Source organism: Vulpes lagopus, chromosome 4 (genome assembly GCF_018345385.1).
Source record: "Vulpes lagopus strain Blue_001 chromosome 4, ASM1834538v1, whole genome shotgun sequence".
In the NCBI taxonomy this organism is placed as follows: Eukaryota; Metazoa; Chordata; class Mammalia; order Carnivora; family Canidae; genus Vulpes; species Vulpes lagopus.
The window spans coordinates 1883513-1907313 of record NC_054827.1 but is presented as its reverse complement, the minus strand read 5'-3'; the positions used below and the strand labels follow the sequence as shown (position 1 = coordinate 1907313).

General features: G+C 41.8%; 1 protein-coding gene across 7 annotated transcripts in view; it reads left to right on the top strand.

Moving 5' to 3' along the window:
• MCPH1 (microcephalin 1) overlaps positions 1-23801 on the top strand; it is a 232876-nt gene that overhangs the window by 15236 nt on the left and 193839 nt on the right. For all 7 annotated transcript variants that reach the window (XM_041751940.1, XM_041751941.1, XM_041751938.1 and 4 more), the window contains exons 4-5: positions 18709-18796; positions 21693-21807. In XM_041751940.1, the coding sequence (XP_041607874.1) occupies positions 18709-18796; positions 21693-21807 (203 nt within the window). The remainder of the gene's footprint in view (positions 1-18708; positions 18797-21692; positions 21808-23801) is intronic.

Sequence of the window (23801 nt, the reverse complement as noted above, 5' to 3'; positions counted from 1 at the left end):
CTTTTGTCTTGATTAGTCTTAACTAAAAAGATTTGTTGATTTTATTGATCTTTTCAAGAAACCTACTTTTGGTTTTGTTGATTTTTCTCTATTTTTCTATTCTTTATTTTCACTCTATAATCTTCATATTTTCTTCTGCTTACTTTGGGTTTAGTTTACTCTTTCTCTAATATCCTTAGGTAGAAGATTAGATTCTTGATTTGAAAGTTTTCCTTTTTTCTAATATAAGGTAGCTAATTGTAGTTAAAAATTTACTTTCCAACTGCTTTAGCTGCATCTCATAAAATTTGGTATGTTGTGTTTTTGTTTTCATTTACTTCAAAGTATTTTCTGCTTTCTCTTGTGATTGTTTTTGACCCATTTGTTATTTAGAAGATTCTTATTTAAATTCTATGTATTTGTGAGTTTTCCAAACTTCATTCTGTTTTTGATACCTTATTTCATTCCACCGTATCATAGAACATATTTTGTATTATTTCAATCCTTTTAAAATAATTGAGACTTGTTTTACTCCCTAATATTTGATCTCTCCAGGAGAATATTGAATATGCACTTGAGAAGAATGTGTGTTCTGTTGCATGGATGGAATGTTCTATTTACAGATATCTGTTAGATCTAGTTGGTTTGTACTGCTTTTTAAGTATTCTTTTTTCTTAAAGATTTATTTATTTATTTTAGAGAGCAGGAACGCATGTGGAAGTGGGAGGGGCAAGGGAGAGGGAGAGAATCTCCAGCGGACTCCCTGATGAATATGGAGCCTAACGCAGGGCTTGAACTCAGGACCCTGAAATCATGACCTGACCCAAAATCAAGTGACAGAAGCTTAACGAACTGAGCCACTCAGGTGTTTCTGGTTAGCCTTTCTAACAAATTATTTTAGTTTTTTGTTGTCTGAAAATATTCTTATTCCATCATTACTTGTGAATGATATTTTCCATGGGAATGCAATTCCAAATTGACAGTGTTTGTTTATTTTTCTTTCCAACTGCCTGAAAGTTTTTCCTGTAGTCTTTTGTCTTCTGGTGTCTCTTGAGAACCCGGTAGTCATTCACATCATTTCTTTGTTGTAAGTACTGTGACTTTTTTCTCTGACTTCTTTCCAGTTTTTTCCCTTGTTTTTGGTTTTTAGAAGTTTAACTTGTGTAGGTGTGGTGCTTTTTAATTGATTTTGGGTAGATTTCATTGAGTTTTTTGAATGCACAAGGTTATACATTTTTTTCTAAAAATATGATTAGTTTCTGGTTTCTTCAAATACGTTTTCTGTCCCATTACCTCTTTTTTTTCTTTTTTTTTTTCTAATTCGCTGCTGACAGGATTGGCAGTTTTTGTGTAAAAGGACAGATAGTAAATACAGGCATATGTTGGACATATTTTGGGATTGGCTTGAGACTTCTGCAATAAAGCAAATATCACAATAAAGTGAAGTTTTTGGTTTGCCAGTTCATATAAGTTACATTTACATTGTACTATAGTCCATTAATGTGCAATAACATTGTTTAAAAAACATACATACCTTAATTTAAAAAATACTTTATTGCTGAGAAGATGCTAATTATCTGAGCTTTCAGCTGGTCTTAATCTTTTTGCTAGTGGAGGCTCGTGCCTCAGTGTTGATGGTTGCTGACTAATCAGGGTGGTGGTTGCTTAAGTTGGGATGGCTGTGGCAGTTTCTTAAAATAAGAACATTGAGATTTGCCACATTGATTGAGTTTTCCTTTCACAAACGGTTTGGTTTATCTGTAGCATGCAATGCTGTTTTATAGCATTTTATCTCCAGTAGAACGTCTTTCAAATTGGAGTAGAACTTCTTTCAAATTTCAAACTCCTTTCAAATTCCTCTCAAACCCTACTAGTGGTTTATCAACTAAGTTTATGTAATGCTCTAAATCCTCTGATGTCATTTCAACAGTCTTCACAGCACCTTCACCACAATTAGATTCCATCTCAAGAAACCACTTACTTTGCTCATCCACAAGAAGCAGCTCCTTATCTGTTCAAGTTTGATCATGAGAGCACACAGTGCAGTCCCAAGTCCCATCTTCAGGATCCACTTCTGATTATTCTCATTCTCTGGTTCCTTCTACCCCATGGGCAGTGATTTCCTCCATGAAGTCTTGAACCCTCAGAGTCATCCATGAGGGCTGGAATCCACTACTTCCAAATTCCTATTTGTATTGGTATCCTGACCCCCTTCCTATGAATCACAAATGTTCTTAACAGCATCGAGAATGGTGAATCTTTTCTGGACGGTTTTCATATATCTTTTGCCCAGATCCATGAGAGGAATCACCATCTGTGACACCTACTGACGTACAAAATGCATTTCTTTAGTCATAAGACTTGAAAGTTGAGATGATTCCTTGATCCACGGGCTGCACGATGGATGCTGCATTAGCAGACATGAAAACCACGTTAATCTCATTGTCCGTCTCCCTCAGAGCCCTTGGGTGACCAGGTGCATGGTCAGTGAGCAGCGGTATTTTGAAAGAAATCCTTTTCTCTGAGCATTTGATCTCCGCAGTGGGTTTCGTATTCAGTGAAGTGCGTTGTAAACAGATGTCCCGCCACCCAGGCCGTGTTGTTCCATGTATGGGGCACGGGCAGAGTAGATGTGGCATCATTCCGAAGGGCCCTCGGACGTTCAGAATGGTGGGTGGGCCCTGGCTCCCATCTGCAGTCCCCAGCTGCGTTAGCCCCTCGCAGGAGAGTCCGCACCTGTCCTTTGCAGCTTTGAAGCCAGGCTCTGACTTCTGTCCGGCTGTGAAAGTCCCAGATGGCATCTTCTTCCAACAGAAGGCTGTGGGGTCTACACTGAAGATCTGGGGTTGAGTGTAGCCTCCACCTTCCTGAACTCTTGAGCCGGGTCTTCCGGAGGACCTGCTGCAGCTTCTCCATCAGCCCCTGCTGCTTCACCTGTGCTTTCACGTGGTGGAGGAGGCTTCTTCCCTCAAACCCGCTAACCAGCCTCTGCTGCTTCAGATGTTTCTTACAGCCTCCTGCCCTCTCCCAGCCGTCCTAGAACCGAACAGAGTTAGGGCCTTGCTCTGGGTCAGGCTTTGGCTTAAGGGAATGTTGTGACTGATTTGATCCTCTGTCCAGACCACTGAGTCGTTCTCTGTATCAGTCATTCTCCAGACCACTGAGTTGTTCTCTGTATCAGTGATAAGGCTGCTTCCCTTTCTTATCATTTGTGTGTTCACTGGCCCTTTTATTTTCCTTCAAGAACTTTTCCTTTGCATTCATGGCTTAACTGGTGTAGTTTTTTGACTTGTTCTGGCTTCTTACATCGGTGTGGTTCGTGAAACCCCAGAATAATGACAGTAGTAACATTAAAGATCAGTGATCACAGATCACCATAAAAATATAATAATGAAAAAGTTTGAAATACTGGGAGTATTACCAAAATGAGACATTAAGTGAACAGATAAAGTTGGGAAAATAGTGCTGATAGACTTGCTTTGTGTGGCGTTTCCACAAACCTAGTTTATAAAGCACAGGAAGTACAAATATGCCAAGTACAGTAAGATGAGGTATGCCTTTATTTTAGGCTTTGGGGGCCATGTGGTCTTTATTTAACTACTCGGCTCTTGTAGTGTGAAAGGAGCCTCTAGAGAAGCAGCAAACAAACGGAGGTGTCTGTGTTGCAGTAAAGGTTTATTTTAAAACCAGGTGGTAGGCACCTGAGTGGCTCAGCAAGTGAGCATCTGCCTTTGGCTCAAGGTGTGATCTCGGGGTCCTGGGATTGAGTCCTGCATCAGGCTCCTGGCAGGGAGCCTGCTTCTCCCTCTTCCTGTGTCTAGGCTTCTCTCTCTCTCATGAATAAATAAATAAAATCTTAAAAAAAAAAACAAAAAAAAAACAGGTGGTGAGCCAGGGTGACCTGTGGGCCATAATTGCAAAAAATATTACATAATTGTAATGCTGTCTTTGAAACATCCCTACTTGTCCCTGATGCCCTAGTTTTTGTTAATTACTTTTCAGTTATTTTTTTTCCTTCACATTGATCCTTCTTCAAGTTAATTGACTCTTTTCTTCATCAACTTTTTTCTGTCATTAAGTACATTTAGTACATTTTTGGCACATGTATTTTACATCTGTGGCATTTGCACCTGGCTCTTTATGTATGTTTTGCTCTTCCTATCTTTCCATATGTGTGTTTTCCATTCTCTTGCAGAGTACAGTGACAGTAGATCCTTCAGTCCCTTGTCTCATAAATCCAGCATTTCACGGTTGGCATCTGTTGTTTTATCTTAGGGATGTGTTATATTTTCTGGCTTTTAATGTGACCTTTTAGCCTAGAGTTTTGTTTTGGACACTGTAAATGTTAGACTCTGCAATCTTTTATACTGCTCTGAAGAGTGTTGACTTTGTTTTAGCAAGCACTTAACTTGTTTAGCATTAAAATGCAGACCTGTGGTGGGCATTTGCTTTGATTCTCCGAGTTCTTCAAGCCTTGGTGATGCTAGCCATACGGGAGATGAACTGCTAGTCCTCTGCCCTGAGATTAACCAGGCTGATGTCAGTTTTCCTGAGGTACTTGTAGGTCAGGGATCAGCCAGGGAGGTGGGCTTTTATGCTCAGAACCTGAGGTTCCTCTTCCCTGGCTTGTGTCCTGGGTCCTTGCCTCGTTCTCTGGTAACCCTACTTGCCGGGGGATTCCCCGAGTTCCTTGGCCAGAAAGATGGCAAGTCCTGCTGTTGGAGGTTGAGCTGCCCATCACCACCACTCCCACAGACTGCTTTACCGCAGGGTAAAGACCCAGAACATGTGGTAAAGCCACAGATTGTTTGCTTCCTTTTAAAATAGTCTTTTGTTTGTTTGCTTCCAAAGCCTCTTTAAAAATCTTCAGAAAGTATTTGATGACTTGTAGTACATTTGCAGGAGATTTGGTTTTAAGGACTAAACACAGGTGGAACCTAGTGGTGTTTGTTGGGGTTAAACATCTGAGACTAGTCTAATTCTTTTCCTCTTGTAAGTTATTTGATCTTTCTTCCCTGGGGACCTAAGATTTTTTTTCCCCCTCCTTTAAAATCTAGTTGTTTTCTCTTGTAAATTGATCCAGTAGATTCCAATTCTAGGTTGGCCTTTTCAAGAGATTCAGGTCTTCCTATTTCTGGAAAATGTTCTTATAGTTTTAAATATGACTTTGTTTTACTGTTTTGCTTTTCTTCTTCAAGGGCTTCAATTATATGTATATTGGTCCACCTTTACTTTTTTAATTTCAACCATTTTGACCTTTTTACTTCTTTCTGAATGCTATTTTTATTCCCCTTCTCCCCCTGCCCCTCAGCGTTCTTCAGTATTTTTTATTAAGTTTTCATTTGAAGCTCTTTCTTCTTTGGCATATTATAGTTAAATGTTCACTTTTTTTTTTTTTTTTTAAGATTTCATTTATTCACTCATTCAAAAACAGAAAGAGGCAGAGACACAGGTGAAGAGAGAAGCAGGCTCCATGCAAGGAGCCCGATGTGGGACTTGATCCTGGGTCTCCAGGATCACACCCTGGGCTGAAGGTGGCGCTAAACCACTGGCCCCCCGGGCTGCCCCCCTAAGTGTTCACTTCTGATATGATTTTGTCTTGTCTTTTGGCTGAGTTTAACCAACTGTTGTTTAATATTTTCCTGTTTTGATGTTCTTAGTTTTATACTTAAGACTTAAGAAATATTTCACATATACAGACAGATGGATATAGTTCCCCAAATACGTATTCGACAGTATTTTATTTATTTATTTATTTATTTTTTATCAGACAGACTAGATTTTATTTTTTTTATTTTTATAATAAATTTATTTTTTATTGGTGTTCAATTTGCCAACATACAGAATAACACCCAGTGCTCATCCTGTCAAGTGCCCCCCTCAGTGCCCGTCACCCATTCACCCCCACCCCCCACCCTCCTCCCCTTCCACCACCCCTAGTTCGTTTCCCAGAGTCAGGAGTCTCTATGTTCTGTCTCCCTTTCTGATACTTCCCACACATTTCTTCTCCCTTCCCTTCTATGCCCTTTCACTATTATTTATATTCCTCAAATGAATGAGAACATATAATGTTTGTCCTTCTCCGATTGACTCACTTCACTCAGCATAATACCCTCCAGTTCCATCCACATCGAAGCAAATGGTGGGTATTTGTCATTTCTAATGGCTGAGGAATATTCCATTGTATACATAAACCACATCTTCTTTATCCATCATCTTTCGATGGACACCGAGGCTCCTTCCACAGTTTGGCTATTGTGGACATGGCTGCTAGAAACATCGGGGTGCAGGTGTCCTGGCGTTTCATTACATCTGTATCTTTGGGGCAGTATTTGATTTAGACGTGACAGTTGTGTTACATTTTTCAGCTCTGTTTTTATTTTTGACAGCAGGGGGATTTTCATCAGTTGAAATGGTTTGATTTGCATTTTCTTTTCCAGTTTTTTTATGGATGTGGTCTGCTTTGTTCTGTTTTATTTTACAGGCAAGGTTCCTAATATCCGAGCGCTGTTCTGCTCTCCACATAGTTCCTTTTGTGGATGATGTTGGTGGTGAGGGGGAAGGGTTTGCCTTTTGTTTCCATAGGATCCCTGGATATTTTCCTCTTGGTTGCTCCACTGTTCTCTGTCTCAGAGTTATGACTCCTTCTCAGTACAGTTGATTACCTCTCAAGAGTTAACGTTCCTCAGAGCCTGTCACTTCTGGGCCTCTTCCCTCTATCAGGTACTGTGAACCATCCTGCTCTGTATTTCAGCATTTAATGCCAACTTACTCTTTTTCAGAGTTATTCTACATGTGCTGCTTCTGATGTTCCAGGGCCCTCCACTCTCTGTGGAGTAATAAGCCTTTCCTCCCTGCTTTCTGCATCCACAGACTTGCTGTTATTTTGAAACTTGGGTTATTTTTCTATGTAATACATCTTTAGAAGTTTTGGTGAAAACGTAGGTCATGTGTGTCCTTCACTTTGATGTTTTAAAATGTTGTCTTTTTAAGGGAGATTGTGAGGGAGGAATCAATATCAGGCAGCTCCCTCATCTCATTGTGCAATCCATTAAAATGGCCTATTGATTGTATCTCAAAATAGATGTTGTGGATCTTTGTCTCTAAGTGTCCCCCTTAGTCCAGACAACTGTCATCTTGACACATTACTCCATTGCCTCCTGCCCGTCCCTTTCGTTTCACCCCTTGTACGTTAGCAAGTGCAACACTTCTAACATGTAAATCAGTTATATTGTTCTTGCTGAGATAAAATGGCTCAGAATTGCATGGTCCCAAGAAGAAACAGTGAACTGTGGCTGGTGGGCCAAATGCAGCCCACCAACCTGTTTTTTTCTACGGCTCTTGAGCTAACAGTGGTTTTTGCGGTTTTAAAAGTTTGGGGAGAAAATCAAGAGTATTTCCTAACACATGAAAATGATGTAAAATCCAAATCTCAGTGTCCATAAGTAAAATTTTCCTGGAACACAGCCATGCACATTTGATTATGTGTTGTGAATAGCTGCTCTTGCACATACTCTGGAATTGAGTAGCATCACAGAGACCATATGGCCCACAGAACACTCCTGGTGGTTTGGTCTCAACTCCTTTCCTTTTTGTGCTGTTAGAACTTTTGTTCATTTGTCTTTTTTAAATTAAAATTTAGTTTTTCATCACGATAAGTGTACTCTTTAATCCCATCACTTATTTCCCACATCTGCCACCCACCTCCCCTCTGGTGACCATCACTCAGTGTGTTCTCTACAGTTAAGAGCCTATTTCTTGATTTCTCTGTCTTTCTCTTCTCTTTTTTTATTGCTTATTCTCTTTTTTCCACATGAGTGAAATCATATGATATTTGTCTTTCTCAGACTTATTTCACTTAATATAATACTCTTTAGCTCCATCCATGCATTGCAAATGGCAAGATTTTGTTCTCTTTTTCTGGCTGAATAATATTCCATTGTGTATATACACCACATCTCCTTTATCCATTCATCTATTAGTGGACACTTGGGCTGCTTTCATAGTTTGGCTATTGTAGATAATACTGCAGTAAACATAGGATAAACATATCCCTTTGAGTTAGTTTTTTTGTATTTTCTGAGTATATACCCTACAGTGTGATTCATTTGTCTGTTTGCCTGCCTGCTTACCTAATCATGCATTTTAGTCTTTCCATTATATACGAACTCTGTAGGTGCAGTCCTCATGTTTATCTTGTTTTATGGTTGTATTTCCAGTAAGTTTCTAGCACATGCCCTGGCTCATTGTAGGTACTCAGTAAGTATTGTCCTGTCAACTAATGAACAGAGGAGGTTTTACTTACATTAATCTAGAGATACCGAGAAAATTTCGTGGGGAAGTGATGGTGAGGTACCAGGAAATGGTCATATTAGAATGTGGGCAAGGGGAGTGTTCAGAAAAACAGACCTTTCCTCAAAGCCTGCAGTTAGTGGAGATGCTTGGGTGGAAATGCAATCTGACAGGCATCCTTGTCCTGAAAAGAGGTGAGGCCTCTCAGCTCTGGATCCTGACGGGAATTCTCAGTTTCTTCCCTGAGAGTCCTGCCATCTTGCTTTCCTTGGTAGTTTGTCCTCTAATTCCCCTTTCTGCTTTATCTCCTCTCTCTTATTGCTCCTGCTGAGCCCTTGTTTCTTAAGGGGAGCATGGAAACTCCAAAATAATTTTTATTACCCAAAGGTAATCACGTTAAGTCCCTTTAAAATGAACTTAATCATATTTTTAATACAAATTCTTTTTTTATTGTTTGTTGTAATGCATTCAGACTTTAATTATTCTATAGAACTAATTACGGATTTTGTATTTTCTTTTGCTATCTTGAAGACAGACTTCCTTTGGAATTGAGTGTGTTTAGATTAAAATGTGTGTATATTTTTAATATGAAAAGTCCCCACCTACCTCTTGCCTTATCTCCCCTCCCCTCATATGGGGGGAGACCGACTCCTGAGAATTTGGAGTATAGTTTCAGACATTTTACTAAACACATAAAAAATGCATACTTAAACATTTATACGCCCATATTTATATGTGCATCCGTGGAAATATGTAGGTTTTATTTTTTTAATGGAATGCACGTAAACTTTTTTGGTTAACATTAGAGAACATACTCCAATGTTTGTACGTAGTGATAGATCTCATTTTTTAAAACATATGCAGTCTTTTATAAGAGATATCAAGTGATTTGTGTAATTGATCTATTAATGAATACAAAGTTCTCTCTTTCTTTCTCTTTCTGGTCAGAAATAGTACAACACTGAATGTCTGTGTGTGCATCACTTCTTGCAGATGTGTAAGTTTTTTCATAGGTTTAAATTCCACAAGTCAATTTTTCAGTTCAGAGGGCTCACCTACTTAAATTTATGATAAATACTGTCCTAATGCCTTCCAGAAAGAGTGCGCGAAATTCCCTTCTAGCAGTGTAAGAGAACACTTGTTGCCCATAACTGTTACTCATACTGCAAAGTGTCAGTCTTTTTAAATCTTTCCTACTTTGTCGATGAAAAAAAAATAAAATTTATTTCATTTGCGTTTCCTTGATTTTTAGTGAGCTTGAATGTTTTTCAACAGAACTTAGAGGTAAAGGCTGAACTGACCATTATTTTATATGTCACGTTTATTCTTCATTTACAGCCTGTGCAGGCTGTAGCTTGTTTCCCACTAAAATTGTGGACAGTAAGTATGTAAGGTCACTAGGTGTCACTAGAATCCCGTTTTGTTGAGCTCTCTCTGAGCGTGTTTTTTCTGAGGGCATATTGCTGTGAAACAGCAACTGATAAATTCTGACGGTTCCTTTGAACATTAGACAATTTTATATTGAAGAAGAAGTAAAGGCAAAAGGAATAAAGGTCAGCTTGGCTGTCGCCCCTCAGTTCTGTTGAGGATGGCTGACCTAATGGATAAGTTGGAAACACAGTTCACAGCATTTGTGTTTGTCTGCCCGAGAGCGGGTCATTGCCAGACGCCCCACCACCGCTGCATCTCATGCCTCCTACAGACAAGCACATTTTCTTGCATGACCCACGCGGCCACTCATGTTAGGAGGTCCACACAGACGCACCCCCGCCGTTGAGTTCTGAGTCTGCCGTGGTCTCACCCGCTGCTGGAGTCGTGCTCCGCACAGCGCCCGGCTCCCAGCCCCCTGCAGACGTGCCCTCTGTATCCGGGCGGCCTGTCTCCTGGTTCCTCACTTGGGCCGTGCCTCCGTCTTTCTTCGGCTTTTGTCCTTTTAATGTTGTGGAAGATGGTGAGTTGTGCTGTGCGTTGTCCCTCAGTTTGGGATCACCTGGTGTTTCCTAGTGAGATTATCTGAGTCCTGCATCTCTTGCAGGAAGGCCCAGGAAGCTGAGATGGGTTCTTCTTCATGCTCCCTCCCAGTGTGTGTTGGTGCTGGTGGTGGTCACAGTTGTGCCTGCTAGGCCGCTGCACCGGGGGGGGGGGGGGGGTATGTTCCCCCCTATAGCACATTTAGTGTGGCATTTGAGGGGAGGTACTTTCAACTACGTCACTGACTGTCCTCATCACTGTGTGTGTGAGTGTGTGTCTCCCTGCTTTATTCACTGGATTATAATCCATTACTGTCTTCATTTCTTTTAAGGTTTAGATTGTCTTTGATTGCCCAGGGTCACCCATCCAAGAGGACTTCTGTGTTATTTTATCCATTTCCCATGATTCTCTGACAATAATTTAATCCTAACTCTGCTTGTACCTTCTCTGTCCCAGCCCTGGATTCAGCCATTTCTCCAGGGATGCCTGGTTCCTTATACTAGAAATGGTGTTTTGAACCCATCATCTGGGTGCTACTGTGCCCTGCCGCACCCCGTGCGTGGACAGAGATCGCGATACCCGTGCGTACCGTGCCCGTGTAGTTATAGCTCCGTGTGTAGTGAACCAGGTTCCCACTGATATCTGCAGCATCACTCCCAAAGCAGGGGTTCATTCTGGTCCTCATATCTTCTCCCCAGTGTTTGCAGTTCTCTGACTGTGAGGACCTGGGCTCCTGTTATCCTTGTTAGCAGGGCAGTTAATTGAGTAGGTAGGTGACCAGTCTCTTCAGGGCAGTGCCCTTCCCTGTACAGATGTCCTCTTCACCCCGCCTGGCCCCCACAGGTGGGAACCCTCTACACCTGTTCAAACTCTGCCTGCCTGGGCCCCAGCACCACAGGCTGGGCCATCCCCCCCACGGATGCCCCGTTGGCAGGCTCTGGGAAGCCCCCCAGTGGAGAAGCGCTCCCCATCCATCTACAAACCTTGCAGGTGTCTGCCCTTGCCTCGCCTGTGTGGCTCTAGGACAGGATGGTCAGGTGGGAGGGAAGGCTGGAAGGGCAGACTTCTTACCTTATGTTGAGAGCACATGTAGAGGGGTTGCTGGAGTGGTGGGAATGGGCTCACAGAGTTCAGAATTATCCTTAAACATTTAAAGTTTTAAACCTTTTCGTGTCATTAAAAGCTTGTGTGTTAGTAAGACGTGTTCTTAAGAACCTGCCAGTTAGGTTTTTCTGTTTGTGGCAGACTTTCAGTGTTCCCCTTTTGGTTAAAAACAAAGCAAAGCAAAGCAACACCCAAATTTATCTACTGTTACCAATTAAAACATCAACTCGAATAAAAGACATTTTTTTCCTGTCAGTGTGGGTTTACTGAGAAGATATGACCTAATATTCATGAGTGACTCCGTAAATAATATCAGAATAATGGGTTTCTTATAGCTTTAGAGCAGTAGTTCTCAAATCATGGTTCAGGGACTTCTGTGGGTCAGGGGTCAGTTGTGTTGACATGTATTGATTTTTATTCTTGTCTTTAAGTGAATTAATTACATATTTTAAGATCTCAGTTTTGTTACAAAAAATATCCTTAAGTCTAACTCACATTAAAAAAAACTTTAAGGTCTTTGAATTTTTTAAAAGTGAGAGAGAATTTGAGTCCAGAATACTGCTTCACCAGTGGTTTTGTGTCCGTGGTTCCTGACTGTGAGCCCCACCGTGACCGTGGGTTTGCTCTGTGCCAGGCGAAAGGGCGCATCGTCCCTCTTCCTTCCTCATCCCCTGAGGGAGGCCCTCCATGTTCTCTTGTTCGGTTTTACTGTTGAAAGGGATTTCTTCCCCCACAGGTCAGAGCCTTTTCCACTGCCCTAGCTTTGAAGACGCAGTGAGTGAAGGCGACGCGGAGTGGGCTGCTGACACTGGGTGTGTTTGGCATAACCACGAGCCCATCCCCTTGCAGTGGAGGCTTTGTCCTGAGGGTGGGCTGGGAGGGGCGGCGGCGGAGCAGGCGCGCAGCGGGAAGTGCCACCATCCTTAGCTCTCCAGGGAGAAGGAGCTCTTTGGAGTGGAGCCCAGGCCGGGCTTCCCAGAGGGGAGGATGACACATGCTGCCTTGTTCCCTGTTGGCTCTGAAGGAGCAGCAGTTGAAGATCAAGTTCAGGGCATCTCTTGAAACACTTTTCTGCGTGACCACTAGATGGGAGGATAGTGTTATTTTACATTTCTGAAGGAAAGCAAAAAGCCAACCCATGAGCCTTTTTTTTTGGTTGTTGTTTATTAAGTAGATTTTGATTGAGTGCCTGATAAAAAGGGGTTTTAGTGAAGCGTCTGTGCAGTATTTCAGTAGGCAGGTGGACACACAAGTTGTTTGCATGCATGGAATGACATCACCAGTTAGGGGCCCTTTGTTTCTTTGTTGTGAGAGGTGGATTCAGGAAGCGTGTCTGCGTCTTTCCACCATACCAAGTCACAGATAAATTGTTGGGACACTCCTCGCCATTGAGGAGAAGCTGTCTTCCACAACTACGTCACCTGGATCAGGCACACATTTTACCCAGCTGAATCAAGCCTTTCCCCCAACTACTGACTAGTACAGGATACTTACGAGTTTTGTGAACTTGGGCAAATGATGTCCCGTGAGCCTCGGTGTCTTCAGTTGTCAGATGTGAGCAGATGATGCGACAGTACTTATCCACCAGGATTGGTGTGAGGTTCTTGTGAGCTGGCTGAGCTTTAAGGTCTCTGACTGTGACTTAAATATCATGGATGTGATGGTGCAGTTATTCTTTTCTTCCAAGACCTATGTCAGGGTGCTTCCCGGCCACACCCATGTGCTATTTTGCTGCCTAGAACAGTGGGAAATAGGTGACATTTCATGTGAGTAAGAAGCAGCCAGTAGGCCCTGCTCAGGGTACACATGGGCATTAGCAGACCTTTGCTTAAAAAGAAGCATTCCTGAGAAGTATTTCTCTCCTTGTTCTCTTCATTAGTGATGCCTGATTCTCACTTCTTTCATTAGATCCATTATTCCGCCTATCTCGTTTGTGGCTGGCTTTCTGCAGGCTTAGGTGATTACTTTGTTAAAAAAAAAAAAAAAACAACCTTACACAAATAATATTTATATAAAATGAAGTGTACCCCTTTGAAGTGTCCATGCGCTGAGTTTTGACAAATGTGCACACCCATGTTACCACCACTGTCACAGTCAAAATATTGCAAACATTTTCATCGTCCCAAGAAGTTCCCTTGTATCCCTTTGCAGTCATCTTCCCTGCCCCAAGGCCCTTGTACCTTTTACAGGGTCACACTGCAGGGCTGCCTGGTTTCTGGCACTGCAGCGTAGCTTTACTTATTCCAGGGTGTTATATAATGGAAATCATCTAGTATGTGTTATTTTGTGCCTGGCTTCTTTTGTTCAACATCATATTTTTGAGACTTTTATCTTTGTTGTTATATGTATCAATATTTTAATTTTTTTAATAGCTGAGTAAGATTCTATTATATGGATATACCACAGTTTGTCTACCCAGTCACCTGTTAATGGACGTTTGGATAGTTTTTGGTTATTATGACTAAAGTTGCAGTGAATAATCATGCTTGTGTCCTTGTATGTTTTCATCACTCTTGGGCCGTTACCCAGACTGTTTTTCATTCCTACCAGCAGTACATGAATGTTCCATTTGCTTCACGTTTTCACCAACACTTGGGATTTATCAGTCTTTAATTGTAGCCATGCTAGTGGATATGTAGTAGTATATCATGTGTTTATTTTTTTGTAGCAGTTTTTTGGAATATAATTCACCCATCAAAAGTGTGCAATTTGGTGATTTTTTTTGTTTTTGTTTTTGTTGTGTTTTAAAAATTTATTTATTTGAGAGAGAACATGCACGTGCATGTCTGTGAGTTTGGGGAGGGACAGAGGGAAAGAATCTCAAGCAGACTCCCTGATAAGCCTGGAGCCCTACGTGGGGCTGGATCTCACAACCCTGAGATCATGACCTAAGCCGAAATCAGGAGTCTGATGCTAAACCGAATGAGCCAGCAGGTGCCCTTTGTTATTGTTTTTGAGTAAACTGTGTATCCAACATGGGGCTTGAACTCATGACCTTGAGATCAAGAGTCACTTGCTCTACTGAGTAGCCAGGTGCCCCTACAATTCAGTGTTTTTTAATATATTCACAAAGTTTTGCAGCCACCAACACAATTTAAAACATTCTCATCACCCTAGACTGCAACCTCGTACCCTTTACACCACCCTCCAATCCCACGGTGCAGGGCAAATACTAATCAGTCTCTGGCTCCATAGGTTTGCTGCTTCTGAACATGTCATGGAAGCGGAATCAGACAATTTGTGGTCTTTGTGCCTGGCTTCTTTCTCTTAAAATAATATTGTCAAGATTCCTCCATGTTTGTAGCATGTATCAGAATTTTGCTTCATTTTTTGTTATCAAATAATATTCCATTGTAGGGCTGTAGCACATATATCCATATCATGTATGATTCAAAAGTATTTTCTCTCATTGTGTCTGTTATTTTTATATGCCCTTTACAGTTTCCTTTGAAACAAATGGTTCTGATCTTTGTGAGGTCCAATTTATTTTTTGTTTCTTGTGCCTTTGATGTCATTTAAGGAACCATTGGCAAATTGGAGATCAGAAATGTTTACTTCTATATTCTCTGAGAATTTTATAGTTTTAGTTCAGACAACTTAGGTCTTTGATCCATCTGGATTAGTTTCTGTGCATGGTGTGAGGTAGGGGTCTGATTTCATCCTTTTTTTGCGTGGGTATCTGCTTGTTCAAGCACCATTTGTTGAAAAGATGATTCTTTGCTATGATTTTAGTTCCTAATTTTGACAAGACTCAAAATCCATTAACCAAGGATGCCTGGATGGTTCAGTCGGCAGTTGATTGAAATGATTTTGGCTTAGGTTGTGGTCTTGGGGTCCTGAGCCCTGCATCAGGCTCTGCACTCAACAGGGAGTCTGCTTCAGAGTTTCTCCCTCTTCCTCCCCCTGTTGCTTGAACTCTTTTTCTCTCTCTAAAAAAATAAATAAATAAAAATAAATCAATTAATTGTACATTTGAGGATCCCCTCTGGCTTTAGTGTGTATTTCCCTGATGACTAGTACTAAGTATAAGATCACTTACTTAGTGACTGTTTGTCTTCACTCCATTTGTGGAACTGAGTTTTAATGAAAGAAACAGGTTGTGCAGGGTTTGGTGAATCCTCTGAAGGGAACAGGATGGGCTTTGCCACGGGGCCCATTTGTAGTTGGTGACCCTACTGACACGGTGGCTGGGGAGGCCTCTTGGAGTTGGTGACTTGAGCTGAAACAAAGATGTGAAGGATCTAGGTATTCAGAGATTTGGGGGACCAGCTTTGTGAGGAACAGAAGGTTGGGGCTGGAGATGGGGTGATGCCTGTGTGGTTGGGATCTCTGAGGAGGGGAAGCTCAGAGGCAGGGATGTCCTCCCGCAGGCCGTGAATGGGATTTGAATGTTAGGCACATCTTTCTCTTTATTCTCAGTGTGGCCTGTCCATGTCAGACCTTCTTATGGATGAAGCATAGCACCTAACTTTAGATAGGTCCAGACCTGAACTCACCGTCCTCTGTGAATGACTTCCTGACTTCATTCTCTGTCTTGGTGTAGGTGCCATTTCTCTCCCTATTGTGCCAGCCAGAGTCCTTTGAATCAGAATGCCTGGTTTCCTGTTCCCATCCTGTTATGGAGAGAGGGCCCCTCACACACAGGAAAGAAAGAAGTCAGCTATTATTATGAGGCTTGGAGTGAACAGTGGTCCCAGTTCCTGTTCCCCAGAAGTAATGCCTCTCTACCCGTGCATCTTGCTGCAGCTGTCTTGACCTCTGTTTCCCAGTTACCGTGGCTCCACTGCTGCCCTGACTTCCCAGTTCCCAACACTGTCTAGACTTTAGAGTGTAGAAATGCAAATTTAGCGCTTTCCAAGTGGCCACCTTCTGGGGGACCCCACTCCAGCATCTGCATGCACCTACTCATTGCACCACACCCATGCTGCTTGTCCTCTCTGGATTTTGTAAACAAAATCAGCAGCTGATGAGCTGAATCCATAGTTTTACTTTCCATTATTAAGACTGTAAACATTGTTGTTAGTTGAATCTGAAAATGCATGCGAATACATTTCACAAAGTCTTTGTGAAGCTTTGTCCTACCTGAGCTCTGCCTGGTATCCTTGAGTCCAGCGCATCTCTGGTCCAAGTCCTCTGAAAACTGATCCTGTCACCTGCTTTGGTGGCAGAAGCAAGTGAAGGTACAGAGGCCCTGACTGTGGGCACAGTTAGGGGTATAGCGCTGTTCCTCAGACCCCCCTTGTTGCCAGAGCCCTGGAGGTGTGAGCAGAGGAGTCCTGTCCTGTGTCCTCCCTTGTCCAGCTTCCAGGCTCTGGTTTACTTTCCTGTATTTGCTTTTCAGTTCCCCAGACATCTCTTATCTACTCTTTATTTCTGTTGGTCGGTGTCATTTTGTTTTACTTCACTCTCATTTGAATGGGGCTTCAGGGGCAGGAGAGAAAAACATATGTGCTCTGTCAGTTGTAACAAGAGCTCAAGAACATTCCATTTTTATTTCTAAATATTGCATTTAAGGATCTGCACCCAGTCCCACAGCTGTGGTGAAACCTCTAGCATCTCCTGCCCCCACAGTTCCCGGCTGGGCTCCTTGCCCTCAGGTTCCTGTCCTGGAGCTCATCCTGCAGAGTGGCCTGTCCAGGGCGCCCCCCCCCCCCCGCCCACCTCTCCTAGCATCCCAGGGTCCACAGCACGAGGCCGTCCAGGCTCATGAGCTTGGCAGATACAACCCTCTGGGCGACCTATGTAACCTCCTTGTCCCTGGTATCCTCACTCCAGTGCATTCACTGCACTCACACCAAGTGGTGTCTGTTTTCCCAGAATTGTCACGCTGTTGTCCACTTTGCTGTGCTTTTGTCTGTGTTCTTCTTTCAGACGGAAGATCTGCATCCTCCCACATCTGCTTCCTCATCAGAATTTCATCTGGTGGTCGCCTCCCTCCTAACTCCTCCCCACTCCCGAAGTATAACTTGTGCTGTCTCTGGCTTCTGCTCTCCCCTGTAGTTCTCTTATTACAATTACTGTGCTGTGTTCTCTTTTTTAATTTTTGCAATTTTTTTGCAAATTTCTTTCATGTCTGGATTAATAAAAGACAGTTGCATTGTCCAGTCTGCCTCTGCATTGTTTCGGGATCTCTCTCACATGCGCAGACACACACATCATTTAGCAAACTCCGTCGTGTGCTCATGCGACAGCAGTGAAAAAGGCAAATGAGGCCTTCTTGTGAGAAGAACAGTTTTGACCCACATGCCTTCAGAAGGGGCTTGGGGACCCCAGGAGTCTTCGGACCAACTTTGAGATTCATTAGGCGAGTGATAAATAGCATTGTCAACTTGGTGTGTACTCTCCCAGACTTTGCTCAAATTGAGAAGTACTTTATACAGTATATAGTGTCATGTTCACGCTGCTGACATTCTGTTTTTCTTCCTAATATATTTTAATAGAGCTTTCTGTACGAATATTGATATACTTCCCTGTTCCTTTTTTGCACTGTATTTCAATTTTACTTTCAACTCATTTGCATACTAACTGTTGAACAGTGACAGGTTTATGAAATATAGCCAGAGATGTATTTAGGGCTGTATTTTAAAAACACTGAAACAACAGGTAGGTGATACTCTGTAAACACAGGAGTGATTGAAGGCTTTTGGTCTGGGTTGAGGAGAGATGAATAAAATGTTTTATGCTTAATTAATTCTTGTCAGTAATAATATGAATGATTGAGAAGAGTAGAAACTATAGGTAAGGAGATCATTTAGAGAATTATGGTAATTGCTTAGATTTGAGCATCTGAGTGCTTAAAGTAGGTAGTGGTCCGGGGATTCCCATGACTGGCAGGGAGGTCGTAGCGAGAGTGGGAATGACAGATTCTGGTGGCAGACAGTGGGGGTGGCCGGGCACAGCTGGGAGTACCTGGGGTCGCCCACCCTGCTCTCAGGTGGAACACACCAGTTTTGGGGGCCAGACAGTCTTTTTGGCCTCATTTCTTTAGGGCCCTTATAGCTCTAGATTATTCCATTTATGTCCTGTTTGCTCTTACACTGTGCATTTAGTAGCACGTGTGCCCTGCACTGATCAGTTTGAAGGCTGTCACAAGTCTAAAGTTACTGTGTAAAAACGGCACTTCCTTTACGTGCCTCTTGCTTCTACTCTTAACACTTTAAAAACACCATGTAGAGACTACTTTGGAAAGTTGAACGTGTGTGGTCCTTTGTATTTGGTTATAAATGTACTTACTTTTAAAGATACGTCTATTAAAATGGCCTATGCGTCTCTTCAGTCGCTAGCCGACACACATGCTGACATAATGCTGTGTGACTGTAACAGGAACAGATGCTCATTATGCTCTATCAATTAATTATACAGATGCAGGACAGCTGGAGCGCACATCGATGAGTCACTGTTCCCTGCAGCTAATACCAGGGAACACCTACCAAGCCTGATTAAGAAAAAAGTAAGTATGTGGTAGCAGTATAGACAGTGGCAGTTATGAGTTGATTCCTTCTTTTGTTCCTAGAAAGTGAAACTTTGTGGAATATATTCAAGAAGTGTCTTAAGTGTTGGAATTGATGATCCTGTTCTTTACACATAGGGTTTTTTAAAAAGTTATAAAAATTACTGTATCCTTGAAATGCTTTGGTGTAATTTGTGAAAAATGGAACTGCTGTGTTTGGCCAGCGGAAAAAGAAAAGTTGCCAAGAGACCAGCAGACAGGCAGGTGCTCTCAGAACTGCTTCAGAGTTCAGTTTGTTACATCTGCAGCAAAATACCCTTGTTCTGCAGTTTGGCCACAAAATCTCAAAAGTCTTGATGCAGAAATGTCCACGTTATTTATTAAATAATTAAGTTATTTATTATCATAAATCTGCTGTTCAAACATAAGACACTGCTTTCCTTTGAGGTCTAATTCACATTCAATCCACAACATTTTCACTCTTTTATTCTTCAAAAGTTTTAATTGTGATTTCTTTATTTGAGGGTAAACTGGTTTACTAGGAAACATCAGAGTCGCTTTGTTTTCACATGGGGATCCTGATGGAGAGGAGATTTGCAGGCTTTGTCCAAACTGAATTAGACAGACTAGACGCATACATTTCCTGTAGGTTAAAGATGATGTTCCCGTGGGCATCTCAGATTTCTGTAAATGGTGAATCCCGCGTCTCCATTACATTTCATCTCGGACAAGCTGGGATTTGCAGCACAGTGATGGACAAACTTAACTCCAGTCTCTGTCCAGATCTCATTCGATTAGGGGTGAAGTAGCGCCTCTAAGTCTCCACTCTCTGTGATACATTAGGCAATGGCTGTGTCTATTGTTTTAGAAATAAAGTACTTATTTTAAAAACACATTAACGATATGAGTATATTTTCATCATAAAACATTAAGTAAACACAATAAAGCAAATAACTCTTTTAATGTCTCTTCACTCAAAATAAGCAGTTTTTGGTTTGACTTGGGTCCTTGTGGATCCGATGGTCTTCAGTACACATATGTTACACACACACACGCATTTTGTACAAATGAGGTTCTGCTGTGTTACATATATTGTCTGGGAGATTGTTTTTTTTCTTCACTTAAAAGTGTATTTTTGACCAATTACTGACAGTATATGTAGCCCTTCACTCTTCTGTGTTTATTCTGTGGTATCAGTGTGTCTTTCTTGGATTCTTGCACCCTTAAATCATTGTCGGTTTTTTCCAAGCACATTGTTTATGTGACGTATTCGAGTTTATTTTTCCAAGTGAATTGTCTAGAAATGAAATAAATGATTGCATCAGATGTACGTGCGCTTTCCACCAGCATGGACAGGAGTGCCTCTGTCTTGACACAGTGGCTGGTGCTGCAGGTTATTCATTTTGTACTTTTCCTGGTCTGAAGCATACGGAGTGACTGCTTACACACTTCATTTCAGGGTTCACTTGTGCCTGAAGACATCCTGTTTCCCATCTTTGAGTGCAGTGGCAAAGCGAACATGACTTCAGACCCTTTAATTTGGGCTCTTTGACATGGTTCTCAGCTTCCCGCTCCCTCACTCTGCTGCCAGCCTGACCCTCTTGCTCGCTGTTCGTAAATTCACCAAGCGTATTTTGTAATTTAGAGCCATTGCACTGCATATCTCTTCCCTCTCTCTGGAACACGCTTCCTCCTGGCTTCGTGCACGTGACCACTTTCTCACTTGAGGAGGGCGTTGTGCCAGAGTCCCTTCCTCAGTGGTAATTCCTTCCCACTGTGCCCGCTGTCCTGACCCACTCGCCCGCTGCATTCCTTTCTATCAGTTGCACTTAGCCCTTTCTGACGAACCGTAGTCATGGTGGCAGGTAGCTAGGGTTCAGTTGCTAACAAATATTCACAGGACCCTGAAGGACAATGGTCTTTGGAGCCCCTGGGGACCAAGGGAGACTCTTGTGTTGCACTGGTCACGTACCCCTGTTGTTGCTACATGACCACCCCCAGCAGAGGAGCCCTCCCATTGGTGACAAGCAGTTGACCAGCTCCGGAGTACAAATGCCCCCAAATGCCTTGGACTCATGGTTACAAAGCAACATTGTTCATTAGGACACTGCATGCTGTGTGTGTGTTTTGGGAGAACAGTTCAGGCCAGTTGCAGGCCTCCTGGAATTAGCCCTCCTGACACATACACAGTCTGTTTTACTCATTAATGATGTGTAGTTTCTATCATTCTTTAATAGAGTATAAGCTCCTGATAGCAAGAATCTTCTTCCCGACACATATATTCTTGTTAAATAAAGAACAAGAACAAGAAGCTCCATCAGAAACACAAGTGTAGGTGTGGGAAGGTTAACCCAAGACTTTCTCTGGAAGTTAGCCTTGGGCTGGGCTTCATCCTGTTCATCACACCTTATAGGTGTAGTTTGAGATTTTACGTTTTACTGGCTGAATAGAATTACTGTGATTTAAGGGCAATAAAGCAAGATTCAATATTGGTTCTTTTCTTTGGTATTTAGAAAATAATTGCTTTCGTACTTTGTTACCATGTCATGATTTTGAGGTGAGGAGAAGGAGAGAGATTATAAGAGTAACAAAAATAAGGAAAAGGACTCATTTTGTTTAAAAACCTTCATGGGAACTAAGAATGCTGGGATTCTGAAAAATGCCTCAGAAAGCGTAGCTACCTCGTGTATGTATTCAGTATTCAGTCTCTCAGCTCTGCTGCTGTTCTTACAGAGGCACAGAGAAAAAGAAATATTACTGTTTCACATGCAGTGCAAGAAGGGTCTCTGTGGGGTTTTACCGCAGTATTGTAACGGATCTCAGAAGCGTGTGAACGCTTGTCTTGTCATGCAGCTGCAGTACAGTAAGTGTTCATTTTCCTGTCCTTTTTGCACAGCGGAAGTGTATGCAGCCCAAAGACTTTATTCCTAAAACACCGGAACATGATAAAAGGCTTCAGAAGAAATTCGAGAAAATGGCTTCAGAGCTACAAAGGCAGAAGAGAAGTCTGGGTGAGTCCAGAAATCTGTTTCAGCTGCCCGATGGCCAGGGGCGCCTGGGTGGACCCGGCTCCAGCCTGCAGGCAGTGGACCGCGCCTGCCCGAGGGCCATGGTCTGAGCTCATCGGCCAGAGTCTTGGTCACTCACCGCGTGGATGGAGCTTTTTACTTTCAGGAATGATTATGGAAACACAGATTATGGCTAAGAAGGCCTATTAATAGAAGTCCATTTTTATTTCTTTGTTATTTTGTATCTAACTTTGTTACCTAATTTTTACCTAATACTCTGTCTTTTGTTTAATTACCCAGAATAGGAAAGTGTTAGATAATATACTCTTTCCTTTATTTCCCCTTAAGTATATGTAATTTTTGTCAGTTATACCTCAGTAAAACTGAAAAAAAAAAAAAAGAAGAAATACATTTCATTGTCTTTGGGCTTTCATAATGCCTGTTTACAAATTAGTCCACAATTGTATTTCTGCTCTTTTAAAGGTATATTTTCTTTTAACTTTGACTGCCTTTTGTTTACATTTTTTGCCTTCAGCAGTTTGAATTTTATATTCATCAGCCCAGTTTTCTTTTTAAATATCCTACTTTGGGTTCACAGAGATGCCTGAATTGTTTTTTCCCTTCTGTGCATCAGTTTGTATATTGTCTATTGACCTTTTTTTTTTTTACAGTTCACTAATATGTAAAATTTATCTGTTGAATTCATCATTGCAGTTACTTTATTTTGTAGTTCTAGGGTTCCAGGGTTTTTTTTTTTTTTTTTTTTGATCCTGTTATTCTGATTAAATCATATTTTTTCCTCTTCTATCTGCAATATATAGAATGCCTCTGTTCTCTTGTTTTGTATAATTGTTTTTTTCTCTTGTTTTTTGTTGTATAGGTCCTGTCTTTTAGTAGGAATGATGGTTTTTATAATTGAAGGCAAGTCATTTAGTTGTAAAATATGTTTGAAGCTCTAGGCAGTATTATTTTCTTAGACACAGAGTTTCCAGTTTCCTCTGCTAAGCAGATAGGGGTCTGTTGGCTTTATGTGGACTGATTGGAATCTGAGCTTCACTGACTTTTGGTATAGGACTTGGTAGACTTCTTGTTTGACATTGATGCCAGAGCGTGGCCATTGAGACCTTTCCACTGAGAGCCTGGCATGATAACTAGGATCCCTTCCCCTGGCTGGTCCTGAGCTTCCATTTCATGTCTCAGCAAAAACACACCACAGAGAACTTTCCACCATTTCACAGAAGAATTCGGCTTAATTTTTAGTATTCTTGTCACTTGTAGCTTCAGAATTGAGCAATTTTCTTGAAGATAGTATCACATGCATGCAAGGACCAGCTTTCTCCTACGCCCTGTCTAGTGGGATTTGGTGCTACAAAGCTTTCAGTTTTCTCTTCAGTTTGTTGATACTGATAAATTCTTTGCTTGTGTCTTTGTTTCTCAGCAACTGCTCTTTGCCTGGTCACAGACAGGACCTTCAGCCTCCTGCCCCAGGCCCTTTAATGATAAATCCTCCTGGGGGTAGAAACATCCACTGCTTGTCAGCTGGCCTCTCTGTTCCTCTGCAGAATCTTGACCCTCTGGCCTGGTCTCTTCAGTAGTTCCTGATGCTTTCACATGGACATTGTTTGGATCGTATATAGTTTTTGTATTTTCTTTTTCTCTGTGTAGGCATCATTTGGCTTCAAGATACTTGATTCCTTTGTCTTGAATTACTTGTAAAACCTTACAGCACTGGACAGCAGCAGCCCAGTCACCTTTGTTTATGATTGCATCTTACACAAGGCTACGGATATTACATAATGAGTTTAGGAGATCTGTGAGCTACATTTTTTGGTCCTAGGTAGCAACAGGCTACTGCTATGGAATCAAAATGTAGGGAAATTTTTGTCATCATGTGTTTAATTATAGAGTCATTTCTCTTTCTTTTGAAGTATAATTGACATAGCATTAGTTTCAAGTGTATGGTGTCCTGATTCGATGTGTGTGTATGTTGTGAAATG